Source organism: Heterocephalus glaber, unplaced genomic scaffold, assembly GCF_053883595.1.
Source record: "Heterocephalus glaber isolate CG9 unplaced genomic scaffold, H.glaber_assembly_v1.0 deba00000621, whole genome shotgun sequence".
Taxonomy (NCBI): Eukaryota; Metazoa; Chordata; class Mammalia; order Rodentia; family Bathyergidae; genus Heterocephalus; species Heterocephalus glaber.
The window spans coordinates 632,529-658,224 of record NW_028258153.1 but is presented as its reverse complement, the minus strand read 5'-3'; the positions used below and the strand labels follow the sequence as shown (position 1 = coordinate 658,224).

At 42.1% G+C, this 25,696-nt stretch overlaps 1 protein-coding gene across 12 annotated transcripts in view; it reads right to left on the bottom strand.

The window, feature by feature from the left end:
• Positions 1–7,241: 7,241 nt before the first annotated feature.
• Positions 7,242–25,696, bottom strand: part of Dock10 (dedicator of cytokinesis 10) — a 263,362-nt gene continuing 244,907 nt past the window's right edge. For 7 of the 12 annotated variants that reach the window (XM_087205974.1, XM_087205977.1, XM_087205975.1 and 4 more), the window contains 9 exons: positions 24,368–24,490; positions 24,123–24,236; positions 16,629–16,775; positions 13,746–13,956; positions 12,789–12,979; positions 11,419–11,519; positions 11,112–11,250; positions 9,559–9,633; positions 7,242–7,992 (listed from right to left, as the gene is read on the bottom strand). In XM_087205974.1, the coding sequence (XP_087062100.1) occupies positions 7,876–7,992; positions 9,559–9,633; positions 11,112–11,250; positions 11,419–11,519; positions 12,789–12,979; positions 13,746–13,956; positions 16,629–16,775; positions 24,123–24,236; positions 24,368–24,490 (1,218 nt within the window). In that variant the 3' untranslated portion in view covers positions 7,242–7,875. The other 5 variants (XM_087205976.1, XM_013065518.3, XM_013065521.3 and 2 more) reach the window with 3 other exon arrangements.

Below are 25,696 nucleotides of genomic sequence, written 5' to 3'. Positions count from 1 at the left end.
GTTTTCTCTAGCTCTGTGAAGTATATTGTTGGAATTTCAATTGGTATTGCATTAAATCTATATGGTAGTTTTGGAAATATGGCCATTTTCACTATATTGATTCTTCTTACCCAGGAACAAGGGATGTCTTTCCATTTTCTCATATCCTCCTCGATCTCCTTTTTCAGGATGGTGTAGTTTTCAGTGTAGAGGTCTTTTGCTTCCTTTTTTAGATTGATACCTAGATATTTCATTTTTTGGATACTATTGTAAAAGGGATTGTTCCCCTAATTTCTCTCTCAATGAGTCTGCTATTTGTGTATAAGAAGGCTATTGTTTTTTGAGTGTTGACCTTATACCCAGCTACTCTATTGAATCTGTCAATTAAGTCTAGAAGTCTTTTGGTAGAGTTTTTTTGGTCTTCTATGTAAAGTATCATATCATCAGCAAATAATGAGAGTTTAACTTCTTCCTTTCCTATCTTTATTCCTTTTATTTCTTTCTCTTTTCTAATTGCTGTGGCTAATGTTTCCAGAACTATATTGAATAGGAGTGGTGATAGTGGGCATCCTTGTCTTGTGCCTGATTTTAGTGTGAAAGTTTTCAGTTTCTGACCATTTAGTATGATGTTGGCTGTTGGTTTTTCATAGATAGCCTTAATCAGGTTGAGATAAAGACCTTCTATTCCAATTTTCTGTAGCGTTTTTATCATGAATGGGTGCTGGATTTTGTCGAATGCTTTTTCTGCATCTATTGAGATGTTCATATGGCTTCTGTCCTTGGCTCTCCTAATATAGTGTATTACATTTATTGATTTATGGATGTTGAACTATCCTTGCATCCCTGGAATAAATCCGACTTGGTCAGGGTGTATGATCTTCTTGATGACCCTCTGTATTCTGTTTGCCAGTATTTTGTTGAGGATTTTTGCATCTATGTTCATTAGGGAGATTGGCCTGTAGTTCTCTTTTTGGGTTGGGTCTTTCCCTGGTTTTGGAATCAAAGTCACACTTGCTTCCAGGAATAAGTTTGGAAGCCTTGCTTCCCTTTCAGTTTCCTTGATGAGTTTAAAGAGTAATGGCATTAGTTCTTCTTTAAATGTCTTGTAGAATTCAGCTGTGAAGCCACCAGGACCTGGGCTTTTCTTTGTTGGTAAATTTTTTATTACATTTTCAATTTCACTCATTGTAATTGGGGTGTTTAGAATTTCTATATCTTCTTCATTTAACTTTGTCAATTCATATGTATCTAGGAATCTGTCCATTTCTTCTGTGTTTTCCATTTTATTAGAGTACAGGTTCTCAAAGTAGGTATTGATGATCCTCTGGATTTTGCTGGTTCTGTTGTGACTTCCCCTTTTTCGTTCTTAATTGCATAGATTTGAGTCTTTTCTTTCCTTTTTTTGATAAGGTTGGCTAAAGGTTTATCAATTTTATTTTTTCTTTCAAAAAACCAACTCTTTGATTCATTCATTTTTTGTATCATTCTCTTAGTCTGCATTGCATTGATTTCTGCTCTGATCTTTATAATTTCCTCTCTTATGCTGGCTTTAGGTTTGTTATTCTCTTTTTTTTCTAGGAGTTTGAGGTCCTGCATTAGATTATTTATCTGAGTTCTCTCTGTTTTCCTAATATGGGCATTCACTGCTATGAATTTCCCAGGTAGAACTGCTTTCATTGTGTCCCATAGATTCCTAAATCTTGTACTGGCATCATCATTTACTTGTAGAAACTGTCTAACTTCTTCTTTAATTTCCTCTGTGACCCATTGGTTGTTCAGGAGGGTGTTATTCAATTTCCATGTGTTTGTGGGAATTTTGCAGTTTCTCATGTTATTGGTCTCCAATTTTATTGCACTGTGGTCTGATAATATACAGGGGGTAATTTAACTTCTTTTACATTGACTTAAACATGTCCTATGAGCTAGCATGTGGTCTGTTTTGGAGAATAACCCATGTGCAGCTGAAAAGAATGTGTATTCTGATTTTGTGGGGTGGAACACTCTGTAGACAGCTATTAAGTCCATTTGTTCAATAGCTTGGTTCAGTTCTAGAATTTCATTGTTAATTTTTTGTCTAGATGATCTGTCTATTTGTGATAGTGGGTTATTGAGGTCCCCCACTACAACTGTATTAGTGCTTATTTGGTTTTTCATATCCTTAATATTTGTTTTGTATAGTTGGGGGCACTCATATTTGGTGCATATATATTTAGGATTGTCATCTCTTCCTCTTGGATTGTTCCCTTCACAAGGATGTAGTGACCATCTTTGTCTCTCTTAATTAGTTTTGGTTTGAAATCTACTTTGTCTGTAAATAAGATTGCTACCCCTTTTTTCTGAGTTCCTGTCTCATGGAGAGCCATTTTCCATTCTTTTACTTTCAGTCTATGAATTTCCTTTTGAGTTAGGTGTATTTCTTGTATACAGCATATTGCTGGATTTTGCTTCTTAATCCATTCTGTCAGTCTACTTCTTTTGATTGGTGAATTGAGGCCATTAACATTGATAGTTATAATTGAGAGATATTGACTCATCCTCGTCATGATGTTTTGCTGTTGTTGGCTCTTATTTCTTCCCCCCCCCCCTTTCCCTTTAGTTTCTTACCTTGTCTGGTGGCTTCCCTCTGTTGAGTCTCATGGAGTTGTGACCTTCGTTGCCTTTTTCTAGGATATTGCTTAGAATTGTTTGGAGTGCTGGTTTGGTGTTCATGAAATTTCTCAGGTGTTCTTTGTCATGGAAGTATCTAATTTCCCCATCAATTTTGAAAGATAATTTTTCAGGATACAACAGTCTAGGTTGGAAGTTATTTTCTTTTAGGGCTTGAAATACTTCACTCCAGGCTCTCCTTGATTTGAGGGTTTGTGTTGAGAAGTCTGCCATGATTCTGATGGGCTTTCCTTTATAGGTGATTTGTTTCTTTTCTCTAACTGCCTGTAGGATTTTGTTCTTCTGTTGGGTTTCTGGGATCTTGACTGTTATATGTCTGTGTGTAGATTTTTTTTTATCATGGCTGGGTGGAGTTCTATATGTCTCACTTATCTGTATGTCCAATTCTCCTCCTCTGTCTGGGAAGTTTTCTACTATTACTTCTGTGAATAGTTTTTTATGTCAATTGTACTTTCTCCTGTTTTTTCATGGACTCCTATCAGTCTTATGTCATTCTTCTTTGCATCATCTAGGAGCTGTTGGATTGATTTCTCATGGTCCTTTACTATTTTTAAGAAATCTCTGTTTTTGTGGTCCTTCACCACAATCCTGTCTTCTATATCTGACATTCTATCTTCAGATTCTCTTAATCTGCTCTGCGTGCTTTCAATGGAGTTTTTAATCTCCTGAATATCTGTTTGAATCTGTTTCATGGATTCCATTTCTTTCTTATGTTGGGCAATCATGGTTTCCATTTCTTTCTTATGCTGGGCATTCCTGGCTTCCAGCATGTTTCTGAGCTCTTCTATTTTTTTTTTTTTTATCAGTTTCTGTTCTAGAACCTCTAATCATGTCTTTCACCCTGCTCATGATCTCTGTAGTTCTCTGGGAGATTATTTCTGTTCTGAATTTTTCTAGAGCCTCATTCATCTGTTTTGTTACTTCCTGTGCTAGCCGTTTAGCGTGTCCAGGTGGTTGATTATCAGACTTTTGCACCTCAGTTCCCCCAGAAATTGTCTTTTGTGGGGTGGAAGTCTGGGTTTGTGACTTGCTTAAATGCCTTCTCATTTTTGTTTTTGGTACTGTTCCTGGTTTAGTTCCTGGGTTGATATTATGAAGTTGTTTATTGTAAGTATTTTTGTTGATGTATTTAAAACCCTTATGGAATGATTGCTTCTCAGAGGTGTCTTCCAGGTATAGCTGATCTTTAGGTTTTAGTCTCTAATGACTCTGAGGCTATCTCATTTTCATTATCCCAGGAAGGAAAACTGTTTAGATCAATCACGACATCTTAGCCCAAGTCATACAATCAGCAACACCATAGCATCAAATACCTCTTAAAGAATGACAATTTGTGGTAGTTATTAATCTATCACCTTTAAAAAATAAAGGGCCTCCTTCAAGGTGTATCTCTGCTGTCACAAGAGACAACGTGGGCAGCAGTGTGCAGTTATAAGTCAATGAGACTCAGTAAACTAGTCCCAGACCCATGAGATTCAGGCAGATTTCTGGTTACAAGTCCCAAGTTGAGCTCCTGTCCTCCTGTAGGGTTGCACTCTGCAAGTTTCTACTGCAGGTTTCAACTGCTTTTCCCCTGAAGAAAGTCCACTTTCTGATGGGAGCTGATAATCCCTCCAATTTACCAATCACAGTGGTCTGGTGTGCCTTTATTGCAGAGATTCCCTTCACTTTTCCAGTGGGCTTGTTTTCATCAGGGAGCCTGAGACAGGCATTCTCTCTGTTGTTCACTTCGGGAGCTCAGGACAATGGCTTTTGTCCCCCTGTGCCTTTGCAGTGTGTAACCAAGTAGCTGCACAGCCAAAAGGCCAGAGGCTGCGGGGGGGGGGGGTTATTGTTGGAGCCGCCGGCGTGGCCAAGCTGTCAGCTGGTGGGCCTGCCCGGGGTGGGGTCCTCCTCACCCTGTCCTGGTGGCTGGTAGAGTATGCCGGACAAGCAGGTCCCTGTCAACCTGCAACCGCTCGGCCCCACTCTGCCCTGCTGCCTCCATTCGGCCCAGCCGTCAGCTGGTGGATCTGCCCGTTTTGCTCTTTAAAATGAGAATGGAAAGACAGGTATCTATGGAGTGGGAATATGCATGGATGAGGGGACAGAGCCAGGCCTGGTATCCTATATATTAGATCCACTTATTCTGTGCTGGATTCCTCGGTCTTATTTTCAGTCTTTCCATTTGTAGAACCGGGAGATTTACTCCTTTTTTCTTTTTTTTAAACTGAGCTTATTTTGAGGAGTATTACTTCAAGGACATTTTATGTAAAGGTGAAAAAGAATATAAAGTCAGACTCAGTGTCTTGGTGACTCCAAATCATAGCAGTGTTTTGCAAGGTGTCATCTTATATGAAGTAATATTTGGGGGTAATTAATTAGCAGAGGACTCAGTAGAATTTCATACCATAGTCTGTCTAAGGGTCTTGTGGACCTGGATACTGGACTCTACTCCTGGGACTATTTCAGAAGGTTTGATGGATCTCAGAAATGTGCATTGCAATGTGAGTCTTGCTTCCATCTGCCTCTGGTGATTTGTTGTTCACAATTAGATTGACATGAAATGTTTATCTGACCTGGGCTCTCTCTACCCAAGCCTACAGGCTCCAGGCAGCAAGACAGAGTGGGCTAAAGCAATAGAACAAGAATTAGTCCATTAAGGCCTGGTGTGAGGCTGTGGCAAGCTGGAGAACACACTTGAAGGGTCAGCTGTATCTAATTTTAAATTCACTGTCTTGTGTTAATGGGGGTCCAGCGTGGCCAGAAGGTTGACTTTTCAATAGACACCAGGAAGCTAGAATTTAATGTAGTGTTCTACCACTGATGTGCTGGTACCTAGTTGAGAAAAACATTTGAGTCACTGCATGTGGCAGATAAAGAGTATGTGTTGGATTCAGGCACTGAGCAGCCAGTTTGATGCATCTGGTGTGGGGAAGGCAAAGAGCAAAAGGGGCTCAGATGATGTAGGCTGAGTTCCAATGCAGCTAGGGCACAGCAATCTTAGGAAATTTTTCTAGAGCAGTTGTGTTTAAACTTCTCCTTCTATCAACCGCCCCAGGCACAAAACACGGTGAAGCCATCTGATATATTGATACTTGCAATGCAAAAAATAGAATATTTGTCACCTAATGGGGGGGGAGATTCATTTCCAGTTATTTCCCTGGAGGATTTGATGGTGAGTCAATCACTAAAAGTGTCCCTGAAACTTGGTAGAAAGGTGAGAACTGGGTGGGAGGCAATATCAGAGTCACAATCTCCTGGGTTTCTGAAACAGTGATAATGTCTAAGGCAGCTTAGAAATTCAAACAGGGAAATTAGGAGAGAAAAGAACAGTTAAATATGTCTTGAGAGATTAGAGTTCTCACCCAAAATATCATTTATCACTTTCCGGTACACAATATTTCAATGTATATTCCAACCTCTCAACCTCATATGCTGACACTGGCCAAAGGGCATGCACAGCAGAAAGCTGATCTCAGTTCAAGTCCTTTTCTCTGAGCCCGGGACTTTGGAAGAGCTGCTGATGGTGAATATAAAATAATAATCTCTAGTGTTTCTCCTGCGTTTAGTGGCGGGTCAGGTCAGTTCCCCTGCAGCTGATGTTGGCTGGGGAAAGAGGTAGCCAGAGGGTGAAATATATCAGTGCTTACAAACCTGCATGAACACCAGTCCCAGCTTTGGCAAAGTACAGATCAGCCAGGAAAGCCAACCACACTGTAGTGACAAGCAGTCCTGGATCTTTGGGACCTTCACACAACCACATAGTATTTTTTACTCAGACTGCATGATCCACAGAGTTACCAGGAAGTAGGGGACGTGTGTATCATGCTCACTGTGATCACGTCCTCAGATGGATTTAGGCTCCATCTCCATGCGCTTTGGGGGGAACTGCCACAGGATAAGGGATCGGGCAGAACCACTCCAAAGTGGCCTCCAAAGCCTCTACCTGAAAGTGATACAGTGATACTATCCCTGTTGCTGGTTTGCAGTTCACATTTTAATGGCTAAAGCAAGTCACATGTCCACGCTAACTTCAGAAGAGGAAGGACAGTCCGTATAGAAAGAGGAGTTTTATGAATAGTCCTAATAACCACCATGTGACTGTCAATCCTGATATGTCAACTTTATCAGCTTTAAGGAAGTCTGGCATCTTAGTAAAGGATGCTCCTGGGTGTGAGGGTGTGCATCCCTGAGGCATGACCTTGGGTAGTATATATGGTTCCGTGCCCATTCCTCTCTGGCACTGTTCTCCAATTCTGCTTCACTGTGAGGTTTCTGCCTTGGAGCCTGCCTACCATGTACTGAATCTCCTGAAACCATGAGCTAATTGAGCTTTTCTCCTATAAGCTGTGGGTGTTGGATATTGTGTCTTAGCAATGGGAAGGCTGACTAATATACACTACAACCATCAAGATTCCGTTTTCCCCAAATCATTCTAATATTTCCCTACGTTTGGAGACCTCTGACCTGTTTAGTTCATCTTTGGAGGAACTCCCCAGGAGAGGTTTAAGTCTACTTAGAAGGGCATCCTAAGTACCAAGTATAGCACTGTATCCAGTAGACTTCCAATAAACTACTTTTACAGTGACTCACCATCAAAAGGAAACCAAATGCAAAGTAACTGTATTTTATTTCTATTAACAACAACAAAATACTTGTATAGTTTCACATCCCATTGCCTTTAAGAGCACATATATTACAAATAAACTCCACAAATTTTAAAGATTAGTATTTATCAACACTTTTTTTACACATACAGAAATATTTTAAGATAATAGTATTTGAAATATTTGTTATTCATATAATTTTAGTACTGTCATAAGTAATAACTAAAAACGTTCTTTTAAATTTGGTAAAAACCATATATTTTACAATCTTCTATTTACATCTGAAATATGCTTAAATGTTATAAAAACATTCACTTTGACCTTTAAAATATGTGTACGAGTACCGGGCATTGAACATATTATAACTGACAGCAAACAAAGAGTTTGCTTTTGAGCTACACAGTCATTGGGATTTCATGGCAAGTGTTCAGGTTGGCTTGATCAATACCACTCAAAGAGAAAAAAATCGTAGGAAATGTGCAAATTCAGAGGCTGGCAAAATTCTCAAGCTGGGGAGGTAAACAAAAATATTAACACCATAAATCTTCAAATAAATTAAATGTCTATCTTTCTCTTCCCCGAGATGAGCTGCAAAATCACGAAGTTCTCCGAGAGGCTTTGTGAGGGGTCCCAGCTCCGCTCAAACTTCAGCGCTGGGTGAAATTGACAGGGTGGGAGGAGCCGCGGCCGCCGTGTTAATCACACGCGTGCAGGTTCGCTCCACTCCTCGCCTTGCCGGGTCGTCCCTGGCTGTAATCTTAAAACAGGACAAAGCACAGCACAACGAAGTGATCGCACGGAGGCTAACATCCATCTCCCCAAACAGAGTTAAAACCCAGGGCAGCGATTTTCATTCCCCAGGGGTATCTGTACATTTTGAAAATACACTTGCTTAGTTCCGGAGGACTTTTCTCCCATGCCCACGTGCTGGTCACTCAGACGATATTTAAAGTAGCTTCACTATTCCCTTTGGCCATCAGATGAACATTCATAAATGTTGAACTGAACTTACAAATACATCTGAGTAATTCCAGGACTTTATTCTATTCTGAAAGTTTATAATTTATATTGCCAAAATAAAAAAGGTGAAACATTGTACACCTCACTTAAATATTTGCATTAATGGAAATATAAAAAACTTAGTCTTGACTTGATTTTTCCTGAAAACACTAGGCCATAATGATACTTTCTCAGCAGATGTATTCAAAGAAGAATATATAAACACAGTAATAATAGCTCTCACAGAAAGCTCAGGAACCTCTAAAGTGTATCCCTGTACACAGGGATTTAATATTTTAAATTAATAAGTATGAAGGTTTTTCCCACTAACTTCACACATTACCGAACTGTGCCATGACCTTTATTTAGCTTTCCTACTCTTCTGAGAGAGAATAGCTGCTTCTGTCCCCACAGGGCACTGGGATCTGAGTCTTTCACGATAAGTTCTCTGTACGATCAAACTATAATCGACCAATAAGATTACAAGTATAGCTGCTTAGCTAATATTGATCCAATAGGGAATGCACCTTTTTTCTTATACTGTGGGTTCTTCTGTTAGCTTATATGGTTTCAAAAACTCTTCTAGTTAAGACTTTTCTGGTACTCTTAGAATGAATTGCGTGGCTACTTCTAATTTTCTATTTCCATTTTTTATTTTACATTTGTCTGTCGATAGACCCTAATTGTTTCTAATTTTCAAAGTTCCATGGTGGAACCTCCCCTTGTGCTGTGATTGTATATGCACCTGCTTCCAGAACACTTGCATGAGTATTTGAAGCCATTATATAATGTCTTGTGTGAGAAATCCCCATGGACATTCATCTTTTCTGCTGACAGCTCTAGTTCTTTTACTGAATACCTGTGCAATCCATCTTTATTTTTCCTTTCACAAAGGAAAAATACTTTGTGTCACTTTCCAGGAAGCATAGAGCCAAATTTTACTGCTTTTAGAAAAGGTTTCCTGGAAAAGAAATTATTTTTCTCTTTTCCTAATCACCTGTTCTTTGTATTTTTGTTTTAGCACTCTGGGGTATAGTACATCTTTGTTTTGGAAACAAATGAGCTCAAGTACATCAGATACATCCTGGAAGGTGATAAGAGTATGGATTTTTCTTCTAAGAGTTAAAGTTAACTTTAGCTTCAATCACCAGTCCCCCTCCCCGCCACTAACCTATGTATCTTAAAATGGAAATGGAGTTGTAGTGAAATAAAAACTTGTACAACACTAGTGACTATGAAATGACTGGGGAATACAATCAGCTTGGTAGAGATGGGTGACTGAGAGGCCGCAAAGGACGAGTGACAGAAGGAAAGAGAAACATACCACTTTTGCTCCAGTACTGAGGGGAATACTACACACAGAAGAACAGAAGCTGTACAAACAGGGACCTCGACAGAGCTGCCAGGAAGAAAGGGAAAAGCATTTTTTTTTTTTTTTGGCTAGAAATTCCAAGGTCAGACATGATTTACAGTTGGAGACCAGCCTTCCTTCACCATCTTTTCCATCCAGTCTGTTCTTCATACTTCCTCCCAGGCTAATGCCTTCTCCTCATGCTCTCTGGGCATCCCCAAGAGTATTTAATTCTCACTCCTCAAAGAGCCCAAGCCAAAGTCAACCAACCATGTTCTTTCTCTAGCTATGATGGAGAGTGGATTGGAGGAGATGGAAAAGAAGAAAAAAGTTGCCCATACGGGGCATGCAATTTGGACAAAACTTTCCTTGCTTTGAGAATAGTGTTAATGCTAGATCATTTGAGGAAAGGAAAGGTGGCTCTATTAAATGAGGCGCTACTATGTCTGAGGCATGACTAGGACACTAGTTCACAAGATGTCTCTCCGTTATTCCATAAAGAACACGTCTAATTGCTGCAGAGGACCACGGATACGAGATGCCAGGCAGAGCATGAGGGCTGATGGATGCTGGGATGCAGGCCAAAGAAGCAGCACTTGACTTTCAAAGATTTGATTTTTTTTGTTGTTGTTTTTGGTACCGGGGATCGAACTCAGGTCCTTGTGCTTGTGCAGCAGGCGGCGAAACCACTGAGCTAAATCCCTGGCCCAAAGACTTTATTTTTAACATAACCCTCACCCCCCAAATCCAGTGACTCCTGAACGGCCACACTGTGTGCACAGCTTACAGAACACGTTGAGTACATGCTGGATATCATAGATGACCTGCTGTGCTGGTGGTGGTGGGGCTGAGTTTTACTCCACTTGCTCACATCTGCGGGAGGCTCAGCCTCTGCAGAGAACCAGGGTTGGCGAATAAAGGCCGTGAGCAGGCCTGAGGCTCTTCCCGAGCACGGTGCAGCGACCCTAGTGGCAGATGCGTGGAACTGCACACCACATCCTCTGCCATCCCAGAGGGGCTGCAAGCCTTTAATGGGAGTCCCACTCAGGGCACCCCAGTGTCTGACCTATCCATATATTCTAGAAAATCAACAGTTCATAGGCCTTGGATAGCCATCTTGGAAAAGAGCATAAAGTCCCAGGGTTCTCAGTCTTTCTTATTTGGTACTGGAGATTGAACCCAAGACCTTTTCAATGAGCTACAACCCCAGCTCTTTTTAAATTTGGAGATAGTGTCTCATTAAGTGCTAAGTTGCCCAGGCTGAGCTCGAACTTGTTCTCCCAGAATGCTGGGATTACAGGCAAGAGCCAGCTCGCTTGGCTTCACATTCTTTTCTTACAGATCCTCCCTCAGCTAATCTCTGCTGTGAGCCAAGGCTGCTGCGCACAGGGTGGAGAACAACCTAAGCAGCGCAGTGCTGTGTAGACAAGGATTGCAGCAGCAAGCAAAGCGAGTCTCCGGTCCCCTCTGGGCCGGAACTTCCCATCCGTGGACCGCAGAGCAGCGGAGTCGCCATGAAAGCTCACCTGCTCGTTCATGACTGCGGAGAGCTCGCTGAGCATGTCCCTGTAGTGGGCCCGCAGCTCCTCTTGGTACTCCAGCTGGTCCTCCTTGATGAGCCGCTCGTTCACATCCAGTGCCTGCCCGCAGGCGTCCGCAAATTGCCTTTAGCAACAGCATGGAGGGAGTTAAACACTAGCAGCACCACACGGGGCTGAGTTCCCTGGCTGCTATTAGACCTCTTGACCTCAGGGGGCGCTAGCTGGCGGCTCCCGGGGCACTCGCCCCTCCTTGGCTGAAGGAGGAAGAACGTTTTAAGGAAGAGAATCTCACCTGAAGATTTCCTTCAAAAGCTTTACTTGGTTGTCAGGGTACTTCTTTGCATTCGTTTCTTCAAGGAAAGCTCGTGCATAGGCCATTGGCCCGGCATTGACCTATTGGGGAGAAGAGACGTGGCTGACTGCTCTCCTTCTACACCGAGTTTTCTCCACAGCCGAAGGGGGCAGCTGGGGGTGGCCCCCGATCTCCCACACTGCCTCCTGGTCTTTACCTGCTGGCCTCTGGTCACTAAGCCACTGCGGGGTGCGCCTGAGGTCTGTTCTTCTCCCTTCTTCATTCACACGAGGCGCTTGCTGGACTCTCACCAACCACCCTTAGCTGCTCATCTCCTAACAGCTCTGCAAACCAGACTTCCGTCCACTATGTGTCTGTCCTATTTAAGTGTAATGGTTTCCCCCTCAGATCTTTGTTGTCTGCAGTAGGACGGTGACGCCTTTACTCTCTGGCCCTTTTCCTTCTTTCTCCTCGAGTCAGCCAGGGCATGGGGACCAGGACAACAAGCTCAAGATCAGAACCAGGGTCCAGGCTTTAATCCAGCTTGTTGGGGCAAGGTTACTCGCCTGCCTTTATTTAAAATTTTAATAGTTTGTTGATTGTGGATTTTTAGCATTCATTTTGATTTTTATAAAAGATTGCACTAATACATTGTTTAAATTTGATTGTTGATTAAATTTTGTGCCACAACAAATGCCTCCTCGTTCTCTTCACCCCAGACCAGGCCAGGTTAGGGGACCGAGCAGGGCTCCTCTCCTGCCATCCGCTGACCACACTGCCTCCCTCAGAGGGCCCCAGCTCCCTGCTCTGCTTCCAGATTCTCCTCTCCTGGCCACTTCTGGCCTCAGCATCAACCTGTGCTGGTTTCTTCAGTGCTGCTCACACTTTTGCAAACAGTTTATTTATTCTGTCTCCCATGCCCTCTGTGAGTGCACCATCTGCTTCCTGTCACAACCCCGACAGCCAGGCAAACCCTAATGGACACTTGTTGGCTAGTAAGCATTCTTTCCCGGCTTTGTTTTGGAACGGTGCTATAACATGCTTAGTGTCAGATATGTACGGGGAGGGGGCTGTGCCATGTTTATTCACTAGTGAATTCATTTACGAGGATGCAGATATAGCAAGTACTTTATCCAGAGAAGACTGGATGGGAGAGCTGGACTTATAGTTTCAGCTGCACTTAAAGACATAGCTACAGGCACCAAAAATACACGAGATCGAATTTTAAAAAGACCCAGATAAAGTTGTTAGATGGTATTCTACACATGGCGAAAATGTTTCTTAGACTTCTTATTAAAGAAAAACATTCTAGGGCCTCATGCCAGGTACCCCAGTCCCACGCACCTCCGCTGGGGGCAGGGCTCACTGACCTTCACACTGACACTCCCCTGGAGCTTGAGCTGGAGGCGGATCATGTCCACCTCGTCCATTGTGCAGAGCTGGTTAAGCTCGGAGACCTTCCGGGACATCTCATCAATTGCCACTTCAATAGGGTTCAGCTCTGTGCTCGACTGGCTTATGACCTGGATTCTCTTCTTCACGTAGGGGAACAGGTGACTTGCTGCACAAAAGCCACACCAAGGGATTTCAAGGTTTAGTGAAGAGTCAAGGACTCCCCTGAAGGTCAAGAGGGTCACATATTGTTTCATGGCACACGAGACCTTCCATCTGCATGTTTTGTGTGTGAGAGGTTTTTTTCTTTTTCCCTCTGAGGTACCACCTTCCCTTATATCTCTCAGCTTTTGCCTCAATACATTCACCTGGTAAACTTCTGCCCTTCACTAGCTAATGGGAATTTATTCTCAGGGATAGATCAAAACCTTTGGCTAACCATGGAAAAGATGAGAGGTTTCGCCACAACTCGTAATTCAAATGAAACTGACCCAGTAAAGAATGCTCAAATATATTCTGAATAGTATGGAACAACTTCGTTCTAGATTGTTTTTATTACAGATGTTCTGGGTCAGTTACCTGGAGGTGAATGCTTCTCCTGGCTTGGACATCAATTCTATCCATGTCTGTTGCACAATTCAGGGCCGCCTCTCCCAAGATAGCCTGGATGTCTTTTCCTTCAGGCTCACCCTGGCTCCTGACTGCAGCAGGCTTCTGGAGTTGCCGCTGCGTGTGCCCATTTCATCTCCCATGGTGTGCTCACCTAGATTTCTTGCTCTGTTTGGGTCACTCTCCTACCAGACTGTGAACACCTGCTTTATTAGTTTGAATCGCCGGGACCGGAATAATGTCCAGCACCCAGGCACCCAGTCGGAACTGGTCAGGTGTCTGCTGAATGATTTCCGCTATGGGCTGAGGAAGCCCCTGGCACCTACTTGTCAGGACTGTCCTTCGCTTGCACTGCTCTGCCACCCCGCCGTGCTTCTTGCCCGACAGCGTGAAGGGTGTCTCGAAGACAAAGCGGTTGATGTTGTGGTGCATTTCAAAATCTGTCTTCCGGTCCTCTACTTCCTTTTCTTCAAAGAACGGTGTGACATAGGTTACCTGGATGTAGGCGTATTTGGGATCTAAATCCTTGGGGTTTACCTGTGTGAACACATTAGGGGCAAAGAAGGGGTGGTGAGCCATTGGTGCTTCACACATAAGCTAGGCACATGTTTACCACTGAGCTACGTTCTTCAGCCTTTACATTAAACAAATTTTCTTTTGACAGAAGGTCTCATTAAGTTGCTCCAGTTGGCATCAAATTTGTGATCTTCCTGGCTCAGCCTGGGATTACCTGGGATTACAGGGGGTACCACTATGCCCAGCTGCAAGGTACTTTTGAAAAAAAAAGATGGGGAGCTCTGTTTCCCCTGGGTGAACCACCAGGAGGAGGCTGCTCCTCGCGCCTGAGAGGAAAATGGGCAGTCACAGCCTCTCAGAACTGGTGGCCACAGACAGAGTGACGGCTGACAGCTGCAGCTCGGATGTGTTGGTGGCCAGATTGGAGTCCATCCTGAGGTTATATCATAATCTAAGGGCCTGGCTGACTCATACTACTTTTTCAAAACTTCTATCCTGTAATGCACATTCAATTGCCTTTGTGTGGAATGCAAGTCTTTGACAGTGGAAATGAGTCTTTGTCCCTCCGTGATTCAGCCTCATACTAGACTGGGGCCGTTGGCTTTTGGCTCGTGGTGTGGAGGCAGAATCCTTGTCCATTTAGCAGATTCGATGCTTCACTGATTACACGATGACAACTTTTTATATTTTACATGTTTCCGATTCGTTCTCTTATACACAACAAATCATTTTAACTCAGCCTTGATGCATAAGCTTGGAAGACAGGCTGAAGTTCCCAAGAAAATCAAGGGAAACTGTATTTGCTCACCTTTGAGGTTGGAAGTGATGCTTTTCAGCCTCTTTTCTTTTTAAAAAAATTAATTTCATTGATATATTGTAGGTATACAATATAATGACATTCATCATTGGAAATCTGCACCTTTACGTAATCTCTCTCTTGGTTCTTATTTTTCCCCCTTCCCCTGCCCTCCCTTCAACCCCTCCATCCCTCCTTATTTACAAAGACTTTGTTTCCATTTTTTCATTTTCTCATATTAATCCCATTCCCTTCTTTCCTTTCCCTATCCATCCCACTTCTCCTTCCCCTTTGCCCCTTTTCTTCCTATTTCACATTATCTATTATACCTTTTAGTCCTTATTTACACTTTCAGTTTCTCATACCAGAGAAACTATTTGGTATTTACACGTGTGTGTCCTGTTTATTTCACTCAAGAGTATCTCAGCGTCTTTTCTAAGGACACCTTGAAAGGTGTAAAAGCTTCTGGTTCTCTCCATCTTTCTACCCACCCACCCCCAAACCGAATGCAGAGATCTGAGAAACCTCATAAACAAGTCATCATTACACTGTAACACCGGCACAGTTGTAACTATTTTAGAGATGAAGACCTGGAGGTTGAGAGGGGCCAGCTGATTTCCCCAAGATTGCCCGCGGATGTGCAGTGGGATGATGAACATCCAGCGTGCTCTACTTTCTTGTACCACCAAGAATTCTTTGTATGCTTTCCACACGGGAGTGTCAGAGCTACAATAGTTCTGTCCACCTTCACAGGGAAGTGATTGTAACTTTCCAGTTAAGGAGAATGAAAAACCTATTTGCAACAGCTTTTGCCAGTGAACTTGTCCCCAGACCCCTCCAAATACCAGATTTGTAAAAGAAGATGGGAAAAAATGGCCTCTTTTGTGGCTCAATAGAACCCTACACCATCGGGCACAAACCAGCTCTGCCAGCTCCATCTTCTGCCATTCTTCTTGGTCCAAGCTGCCTTTCAAGGATCTGCTGTTCTTTAAACACACATCCTCCCCTCCCCTCCCCTCCCCTCCCTTCCTTCCTGTCACTTGTGTTCCAGGTCTCTCAGAATGCTCAGGGCTTCCTGCAAATACCATGCACCCTACAATTCAAGCTCAGAGATACTTGCCCTGGGTAGCACTGCCCAAAGGAAAATGAGTCCCCTGGCTGGAGCTTTCCTCCTACTGAAGGCCTGTGTCTCCCTGGAGGTACTTTGCTTTTCCCACAAGTTCTTCTGCTCTTAGGCTCTTAGTCCCATGGGAACTGGGAGGTATGGATGGAGGAGGCTCTGGCCCCCAGCTCCTAGTTCTGGGTCTGGGACTCACTAAATGCATGAGAGTGCTCACTAAATGCATGCTCACTAAATGCATGAGAGTTTATATAAATGTGTGAGTTCTGAGTAACCTCATGAGAGTTAAGCCTTTGCTTTGTGAAGACTACAGGAAGTCACTTGAATCTTCACAGGTTAATACAGGGCATGGCAAGTCTTGGACTATCATGGAGAACAGCTCTCCAAATTGCTTGGCCCAAGAAGATGTCCTGGACTGAATGAAGTATTTTCAAGCTGCTATTTCCTTCAATTCGATGGTGCACCCCCATCACTTGAGTATTTTAATTGCTATTCAAATGCAAATGATCTATGGGAGAAGTAGAGGATTTAGTAAGCTATTTCCAAGATCACCTACAAGTTACTCAGACAAAAATTTGTCTTTGACCAAAAAAAAAAAAAAAAAAGAAGAAGAAAAGGAAAAAGGATCACTAGTTAATCAACCAGCAAAACATAAACATCGGGAATAATTTTTGTAGTTCACTGTGCATGATCAGGCAGAGATTAAAACAATAAATATAAATTAAAAATAAACTACTAAGCCAAGTCTTAGCACTTGGTGAACAGATTTTTCTGTACCTTGTTGGAATCCTGGATTATCTTCACATTGTCTGCTCCAAACTTATCTGCATAGAGTTTTAGTAGCCTCTGGGAAATCTCAGAGAGACCTGTCAATTTAGGCTCTTTATAAATATACTCTTTACCTTCTTCTTCTTCAAAAAAGCCCTATGGGAGACACATAATGAACCACAGGTTTTATTAGAGAGCTTCAGTTACAAATCACGAGCAAAAGAAAAAGCCATTTACTTAAAAAATATATCCAGTCTTTGGGTTGTCATCAAAGCCATTGATTAGGACCCTATAAAATTCAAAATAAAAAGATCCGGTGAAGAAATCAAAAACATCATTCCATAAACAGACAGTAACCTAATATTCCTTAGCCAACTCAAAGAATTTCATTGAATATCTTACATGTGTTTGGTCTTTGTAGAAATCAACGGAATTTGTTGGCGTATATTTTGGGCAAAGAGTGCCCTCTGGTGGCAGTCTGGGGTAGAACACAAAGTGGAGCATGTTTGGCATGAGCCAATCATTATCATTTTTTATGTTTTCTACAAGTCTTTGAAACTAGTAAAGATAACATGATGTGGGATGTAAAGGTACCTAAGTGGGTTGACATGCACCATACATCATCTTAGATGAAAAACCACAACACTTTTTTATTGTCATCCTGACACAAATGACAGTGGCATGCTCCCAATTTGCACTACTTAAAAATAACATTACATCAATATAATGTCAGGAGACCTGAAGCAACTTAACTATATGTAACATAATTACTCAATTTGCTTCACTCATAGGTCTTTTCCACTTTTGGAAAGCTAGACTTTATAGGACTAAAAACAGCAACTATGCCATTATTTTATTCCATAGGGCAAAAGTAGGATTTAGCCTTTATTACTTTGTCTGGGTTGAAGCTGGGAGAGAGGAAATTTTATTATCTGAAAGTAACTAAGTGAGGAAATATTTATAATTCATTCTCTTTGAAGACACAGAAGTATTTTTCCTGTGGAATATATGTGGCGTCAGAATACTAGATGAAGTTGAAAGTGAAGAATCCATGTTATCTCTCTTTTTTTTTTTTCTGCAGAGTTAACCTGCAAAGAAATGGATTTTGAAGGTGGGTGAAGATACTGGGGTTCAAAAAGAGCCTCAGCTATATTAAAAATATTTTTTGACTAAAGTTATTTATTATATGTAAAATAACATGGACAAAGTGTTCTAATGCTACCTTTTTGGGGTGGATGCGAGGCAATCTCATAACTGAATACTAACTATTAATCTCATGTCTGTAGGGTGCTGTTAACTCATACAGCACTTTAGCTCATGTCAGTGTGATCATGGAGAGGACACTTTGCATCATAAGAGAGTTGTGGCTGTCAGTAACAGAAGGCAGGCAAGAGGTGCCATCCCCAGCACTGTTTCTGTCAAGCAGGGAACTGCCTAGACACATAATTTTGTGTCTGTTTTTCTCTTCCTAATCGACTTGGGGCCTGTAGAAAATGCATCTTCTTCAGTAGTATTCACTCAGTGTTTACTACACTGCCTGGCCTTCAGGAAGTAGATTTCAACACGTTCGTATTTGTTCACCTTTCAACAAGTCGTATTTCTTGAATGAATGCACAGATGAAAGAAATTGCTCTTAAAGGACCTACATTGCAGAAAGGTAAATTTGCTCCAGAATAAACATGGAATAATTCATAAAGAATTAATGGAATAATTACTTTGAGAAATACTCAAGACCTCAAATAGCTGACTGTGAGTGCCCGGGTCCTGAACTGCTAGGTGACACAGGATGTGGAAACCATGCAAAGCGCTTCCTTGCCTTACACTTGCAGCGTGGTGAGCACCGAGCCCACTCCCATGAAACTTCCTGCCTGCTGTACGTTTCCTGTTTCCGCCTTCGCGGGGAGTTTTGTCTGATTCAAGGTCACAAGTGAGTGGCTAAAACTGACAGACTGACACTTCAGAGAAATAAGACCTCTGAGGCCGTCAGCTGGCATCTCCTTAGGGCTACAGCCAAAGCCATGTTGATGACTTTAATTTCAATGAGAAAAAGGTGCTGCCAAGTTTCAGGAAAAGACTTAGTTATTTTTAGCCATGCAATGAAAACTAGTACGAAGAAGAAATATTTTCACTGTGATGTTTTCCCCTGACAACGTTCTGAATTTGTAGAGAGCAAGTGGTAGGAAGTGGGTGTCTGTTGTCACGATGAGTTCTGTGGCCTTTGGTCATGATCTGGGACTTTCTTCACCCCTGCTCCTTGGTCTGCAGGATGGAGGAAGTAGACTCAGAAACCTGCTGGGAACCCTCAGGACCATGCCTGGTATGTGGCAGGCCTTTGGCCAGTGTTATCTGTGACAATAATGATGAAGACAGAAATGAAGATAGAAATTCCATTCTCATAGAGCAGCCCAGGCAAGCAGAGCTTTGAGGGCTTAAAAATACATACCTTCAGCTTCTCTTACAGTGGAACTACCATTTCCTTATTACAACAAGTCTACTGAGTCTCCATATTTTGGTGAGGGATCGATGAGAAAGAATCAGATTAGAGCTTTTTTAAGAGTGTGAGGCCTGTACTCGACTGAGACTTTTATAAAACAAGTCAGGAGGAGCAGGAATAGAAGAATAAAGCACGAACCTGTTGTCTGCCAGGTTTGTATAAAGTGCTTCTGAAACCATACAAGTGGCAGCTGAGGAAGTGTTTGGGGTCCATGCTTACCTTCTACCCAGGGAAGCCATCAAGGCAGAGTCCCCCCGAATTATGGAGCACTATCTTAGGAGGGTTGCAGCTTCAGCTCTGTCTATGGAACACAAGATTTATGAACTGAAAGCAGGTGATAGGAACCCAGCAGCAGTTTCCCATTTGCTTTAGTCCCAAGGTTGTAAACTGACTGCATTTCAAGGCAACCGGAAATATGGCCTCTGGATTTCCACTGCTAGTTTAATTTTTTAAAAGGTTATTTTACAGTGCAGCAAATGCCTTAATCACTTATGTTAGGAAATAGCAGATTCTTAAGCAAGGACTTTGAGTCAGTAGAGTTAACATACAGGGATTATGAAACTTCAAGGCAATAAAGCAGGATAAGCTGACACCTAAGATCACTGACTCCCTCTTGGGAAGTACTCCTTCTTTTGCAGGTACTTCACAATCTTGCAGTGCCCCCCTTTTATCACTGGGATGCCAACTGTCAGTGCCCTGCAATTATAGTCAACTGATCCAGAGTTAACAAACAAAAGAATGCATCCCAAGAGGAATCTAGTGTGCAAAAGATAGGTCAGAAAATGTTAATAGCTTAAATGCTTCGAGAAGAGATGCCACAAGAATGCAAAGAAATAGTTCCATGTACACATGAACTCACAATATTTGACTATAAATGTATAGCCTACATCAGTGACTTTCATATATATGAGGAGATGGAAAGGAATATCACATCCCAAAGTGGAGATGGTGGTTTTTCAAACTACACGTGTACCTTTCCCCCTCCTCCCAGGTTCTTTATAAAGATTTTAAGATGCATTCAAGCAGGTGTGATTAAGAATCACAGAATCTATATCCTGTGGTGCATAGGATAAAACTCCTCCAGCTCTTCTAGTTAATGAATTCCAGGGGCATCGGATGTCTAAGTTATGCAGTAGGAATCCACTTGTTTTCATGCCATATCCTGGGGCCCAAGAATTTTGCTTATTACAGGCAATGTTTGGTCCTATTGCTGCGTTTTTACTCTCAAAATGAATTTTGTCTGGGAATTCAGTGGGATGACTTATACAAGCTGCTATGTGTAAAATTTTCATGGCTGGTGAAGCCAGGTGCTGAGTTAGAAATTGGTATGCAAGACTCATTTTTTAAAATCCCTGCAGTGGAACAATAATTTTCAACTTGTTTTCTAGTGTCTGGCTTAGTGCAGACAATTAATATTAAGTACCATAGCCAATATGATAAAGGGAAAGCACTAGTCCATATGGGATGTGAAAATACTGACTCACAGGCACCCTGTGGAGGTGATGAGCCTGCTGCATATTATGTTACCATAATCTTTTTAACATGATTTCAAAACACACCAATGTGGATGCTAAAAGGGGAGTTTTATAGGGACAGTAATCATCATCATGGATAAGGATTCATTTCTTGTCATGGAGATTATGCTAATCAGGAGCCAAGATTTCATCTTAGATCTCTGGAAACCTTCGTTCTGCACATATTTAGGAGGATGTTCCAATCCAGTTTGTGTTTCCTTATCACGAAGCGCCTGCTTCTGTTGAATGTCACTGTTCACACTTGCCGGGCGGTGTCTCGGGCAGGCATTATACTATTTGCACAAGGGTGACCGAGGCTCTCATTTGCTGCTTCTCAGATTCACCTTGATGAGCTCTTGTTCCAACTGTTCAAAGGCAGCTGAGTTTGGAGCTTACAGGAGGCCACCCTTAGCTATGTCCTTGGGTCTGCACATGTAACAAGACACTTCACCTTTTGGGTCTGACTGAATTTTTCTTTTTTTTGGTGAAAGATCATTGAGAGTGCTGGCAGGACTGAAAAAAGGTCAGGTGCACGGCCAGCAGGCTTTACTAAAGAGGCTGCAACAGGAACAGAGTTAGGGCATTCGGAAGGAGCTGTCGTCAATCTCTCCCCATGGCCCCTTCAGTCTACTTAGTACAGGGGTTTTCAAGTATTCTTTAGTAGGTGAGTTAAGGAGTCATGAGCCAAACTATATAAATGAAGGGAGAAAATACTCACATGGTATGGAGGTAGGAAGGAATTTACAGAATTACAAAAAAGTATATTTTGATGAGGCAAGTCGAGCTGAATGGGAACCGATAATGTGTGGCTATTGAAAGAAGGTTTCTTTCTGGCTTAATCAACAGTAATTATGTCACACCACTTCAAGTGGACATGTTTTCAGATAAGGGAAATAGTAAGAGAGCCAATTTCATGTGGCTTAAGATAATACAAAGAAAATTCTTTGTCTGAAAGCTCTAGGTACAGGGAGGTTATTTCTGCCTTGGTTTACTTTCCGGATTTCTTACTCCACTTCTTTCTGCTTCTTTGGAGACTTTATCTATTGGGTAAAGATTTACTTCCCTGCTCACCCTTTGTGTTGGGAATTGGTGCCATCACTTCTGAGGATGCTCAGAGTTCACCAGCAGAGTCTCATTTCTTCAAGAAACCATGGCTATGACAAAGTCCTTCCAGGGAAGGGTAGGAGAGTGACAAGTGTGACAAGGGTGAGAAGGGTGACAAAGGGTGACAAGATCCTTCCCATGGGAAGCTGCCTATCAACAGTCACCAATGAAATTACTGCCACCCTCATCATCTTAGCAAGCTGCTACCCATGGTGGCCTGAGATAAGCAGGCATCTCCAATGCCAGACTATGCTAGATCTACTTATGTGGCATTCATACTGACATCTGTGTGTGTCCGTATATGTAAGGCTTCTAGACTACATTTTCTACCTTCGTGGAGAAAGCCCATGTGCATGAAAAAGAAACAATACATTTTTGTAATTCGGATAAACCAGATAAATGCAATTTAGTTCAACAAACGCAGGATGATTCCAAAATAAATGGAAATGGGATTATCTTACCCTTTGTACCGAGTGTTGATTTGCACAAAAGTTAAGGTTCAGTAAAACCATACAGAGGGATGTGTGAGGATTATTAGAGCATGCAAATGGGTGGGGGGAAAGAACTTACCACAGCCTGCCACAATCAAGATCAAAAGAAGAAAAAAGTAAACATCTGCATTAAAAACTAGTTAGAAAGCAGTGAGATTTGTTTTCACCTGCTTAATAGCCTGTATCTTAGGTTTTGGTTGGAGAAACCATCGGAAAGCCATCTGGCTTTCATGCCTGGGATATGAATGGTCTTTTACTACTCTTACGGGCATGGTCACCTCAAGAGGTGTAGTCATACCTTGGCTAGCCAAACACATACCTCATGTGGCCCTTCTTTACTACTCAGGTAGTCTGGGGCCATCTCCCTTGAAACTGTCTTTCCCTTTCCTTTGCTCAAACCCCATATTCCCTTCTTCCTAGGGTTTTCTGCCATTTTTCTTGCTAATGTTTCACTGAGGTCACACAGTGCATATTTTCTCTGTGGCTTGCCAGTACCATCTCTTCCCCTTTTTTCTCCTCTCGGTAAGAATCTCACACTTCTCTCTCTCCAGACAGACATGTGCACTACAGATAGTTCACGTTCTAGTCCCTCAGAATGTCTACATGCAGCTTTTCCCTATAGGCTGTGTTCACCTCACACCAGTAGTTCATCTGTTCCTGCAATCCCAATGCTGTGTGAAGTGAGAAAAACCTGGTTCGGATGAAGTTGATGATGCTAAGTGGTCAGTCGCTGACACTCTCCGGAGAGAGAGAATCTGTCTTTATTAGTTCAGATGTTAGTTTTTCAGCTGACTTTGGTGACCAGAGGAAAATAAGCTTTTCAGAAGAGTTCAGTAGGAGATGATCTAGATTGGCCATGCTGGATTTGACTCCAGTTTAAGACTTAAAAGGTTCTGAGGAGAGCAAGAAGCTGTGTGGAAGTGTGCTATACATGAGGGCAGAAAAGAAAGAGGTCTCAGACTTTGCAACTCATTGCAACTGTGAAAAGAAGAGAATGGCATATTTATCCACAAAAACAACAGCCTGCAATACATCTGCTGAAATGTAAGACTGACATGAGTCTTCAGGAATAGAAATAGGACAGTGCCTGGGCTTATCCCATGCAAAGCACTGTATGAAGAGATATCCAGAATTAATGTATCATACATTCACTTTCAGGCCAATGCAATGGCTAGCTAATATTTTCAGGTTTGTCCATTGCTTTTGCAGTGAACCGAGAAGGATAACTTTGAAATTATACTGACCCGTAACACAGGAAACAAAAGAGGTATATGATGTTCTGTTTAGAGACAGTGGTAATTTGAAAATAGGAGAAAAGAAATTGCATGATTGCTGAGTCAGAGCTTTGATATAGAAGAGCCCCCAGGATTCTTTTCTGTCTTAGAATGTTATGAATGCCATTTCTTGAAATATGTTGAATTTGATTTCACTTTAATCAATGACATAAACTTATAGTTACATATTTTGGGGTGAATTAGAAGAGGAGGGAGAAAGGAGAGAGGAATGCAAAAAGGGATTTTAAAAAAGGAAGCAAGTTGTATTATGTACATGTATCCAATCCTCAGTATGACTGTAAAATACATGTACTGCAAACATGAACTAATAAGAATATGTTGGGGTGAACTGGGAAGAAGAAAAGGCTAAAAAAATAAGTGCTATGCATCTCCAATCAGTTAAAAATAACTGTTTTTGTCTTGACCTGTACTTTTTGTCGTTTTCTATCCCCATTTGTTTTCCAGTTTGCACATTCGTATGGGCAAATACATAGATACTCATATCCCCTCGACCTGCATCCCCCCCAAGGCACTGGCATAGATAGCCAGATGTCTTACAAAGCACGAAAGACAACATCCTACTGCTCAACAGAATTTGTAGACCACATTACTGCTTGTGAACTCACCTGCCCATAAAAGGCCACACGATAGTAGCGGCCAAATAGCCGCTTCTCCGAATTCACAACCTCTGCCACTTTTAGGTATGACCGATGAATGTCATAGTAGAGATCTGACAATTTCTGAAAGCATAAGTCAAAAAATCAGTAGAAGATGCCGACATAGAAAGGAGTTTCTATTTTTGAGAACTGCAAATAATTTCCCAAGCAAAGGAGGAGATTTTAACCAGCTCTGAGGGGTTTTCAATACATACTTTGAAGTCTCGTTGCTTCTCAAAAACGGCAATGATAGGCTTGTTGACATCGGCAATGAGTTCATATCGCTCAGATTTCCAAAGGAACTCCACACACATGTACAGCTGCTCCACCAGAATATGCTGCAATTTCCCAAAGGAAAACTTTACATGACTAAAGTTGTGGCTCAGCTCTAAAACTTGGTCTCAAAACTTCTGCTTTATCAAGCTTTTTTTTAGTGGGGTTCTTGGATTCACTGCCTTTGTTATCTACTATTAAAATCGAGTTAAGGATCCTGGTGGTACCTTGGATCCCTCCCTTTCCCTCACTGCTATTTCCTAACTCATGCACCAGACCTGCTAATTTAAATCTATGAAGTGCCATTAGCTCTTTCTAGTTCTTTCCATTGCCATTGTTACTGACTTCAAACCTCTGTTACTTCACTCCCAGACCGCTGCAGTAGTGTCCTAGAAAGTTTGTGTTCTCTCTTCAATGGCTGCTCTCCAGCAATCTTTCTTTCTAAAACTTAAATCTGATCTCCTCCGCCATAAAACTTTGTGGAACTCCAGTTTATGACCTGCTGTCCAAACTCTCCGGGCTGGCATTCAAGGAGCCCCACACTCAGTCCCTGAGCTCCCTTTTGGAGCCCCTCCCGTTCAGCACTCCACTATGGACTTTGCATGTTGGCCACACTGGAGTGTTGCACGGCATTCTGAACATACTTCTCTCCTGGACACTTCTGCCTGTGTTGTTGCTCCACCTATAAGAACTCTCTTTTCTCACTTCAGGACTCATCAAATGTCAACGTCTGGTGCAAAAATATGGACAGCTTTTACATTTGATGTGTGATAGAAACATATGGTGAATGTTTACAGTTAAAACATGTATTACAACAATAAACATGGTGCCATTCACCCCCTATACAATACTTCCCAAGCTGTGAACACACTCATTCCATCATTCTTGCCGCTTTCTGAAGCAGTGTGGGAAGTCCCCTTTTGTGAATGCCTTTACTGTGCTGTCCTGGCTGCTGTGATGCCCTGAATCAATTCAAAACATTCACCTTTTGTGGTCATTTTCACTTTGGGGTGGGGTCAGAAGTTGAACACAGTGCCAGATACAGTGAATAAAGTAGATGAGGACACATCCTTTTGTTTTTAAAAGTCTGCCTTTCTGTTGATGGTATGAGGCAAGGACATTCACTGTACTTTTGATTACATCTTCTAAAGACACTCAGGAGAGAAAGTGCCACTTCAGAAAGTGGCAAGAATGAAATGAAGTGGGATTAATGGTAATGTATCTTTTACTGCAATAATTTTTTTTTTTTTTTTGGTACCGGGGATCGAACT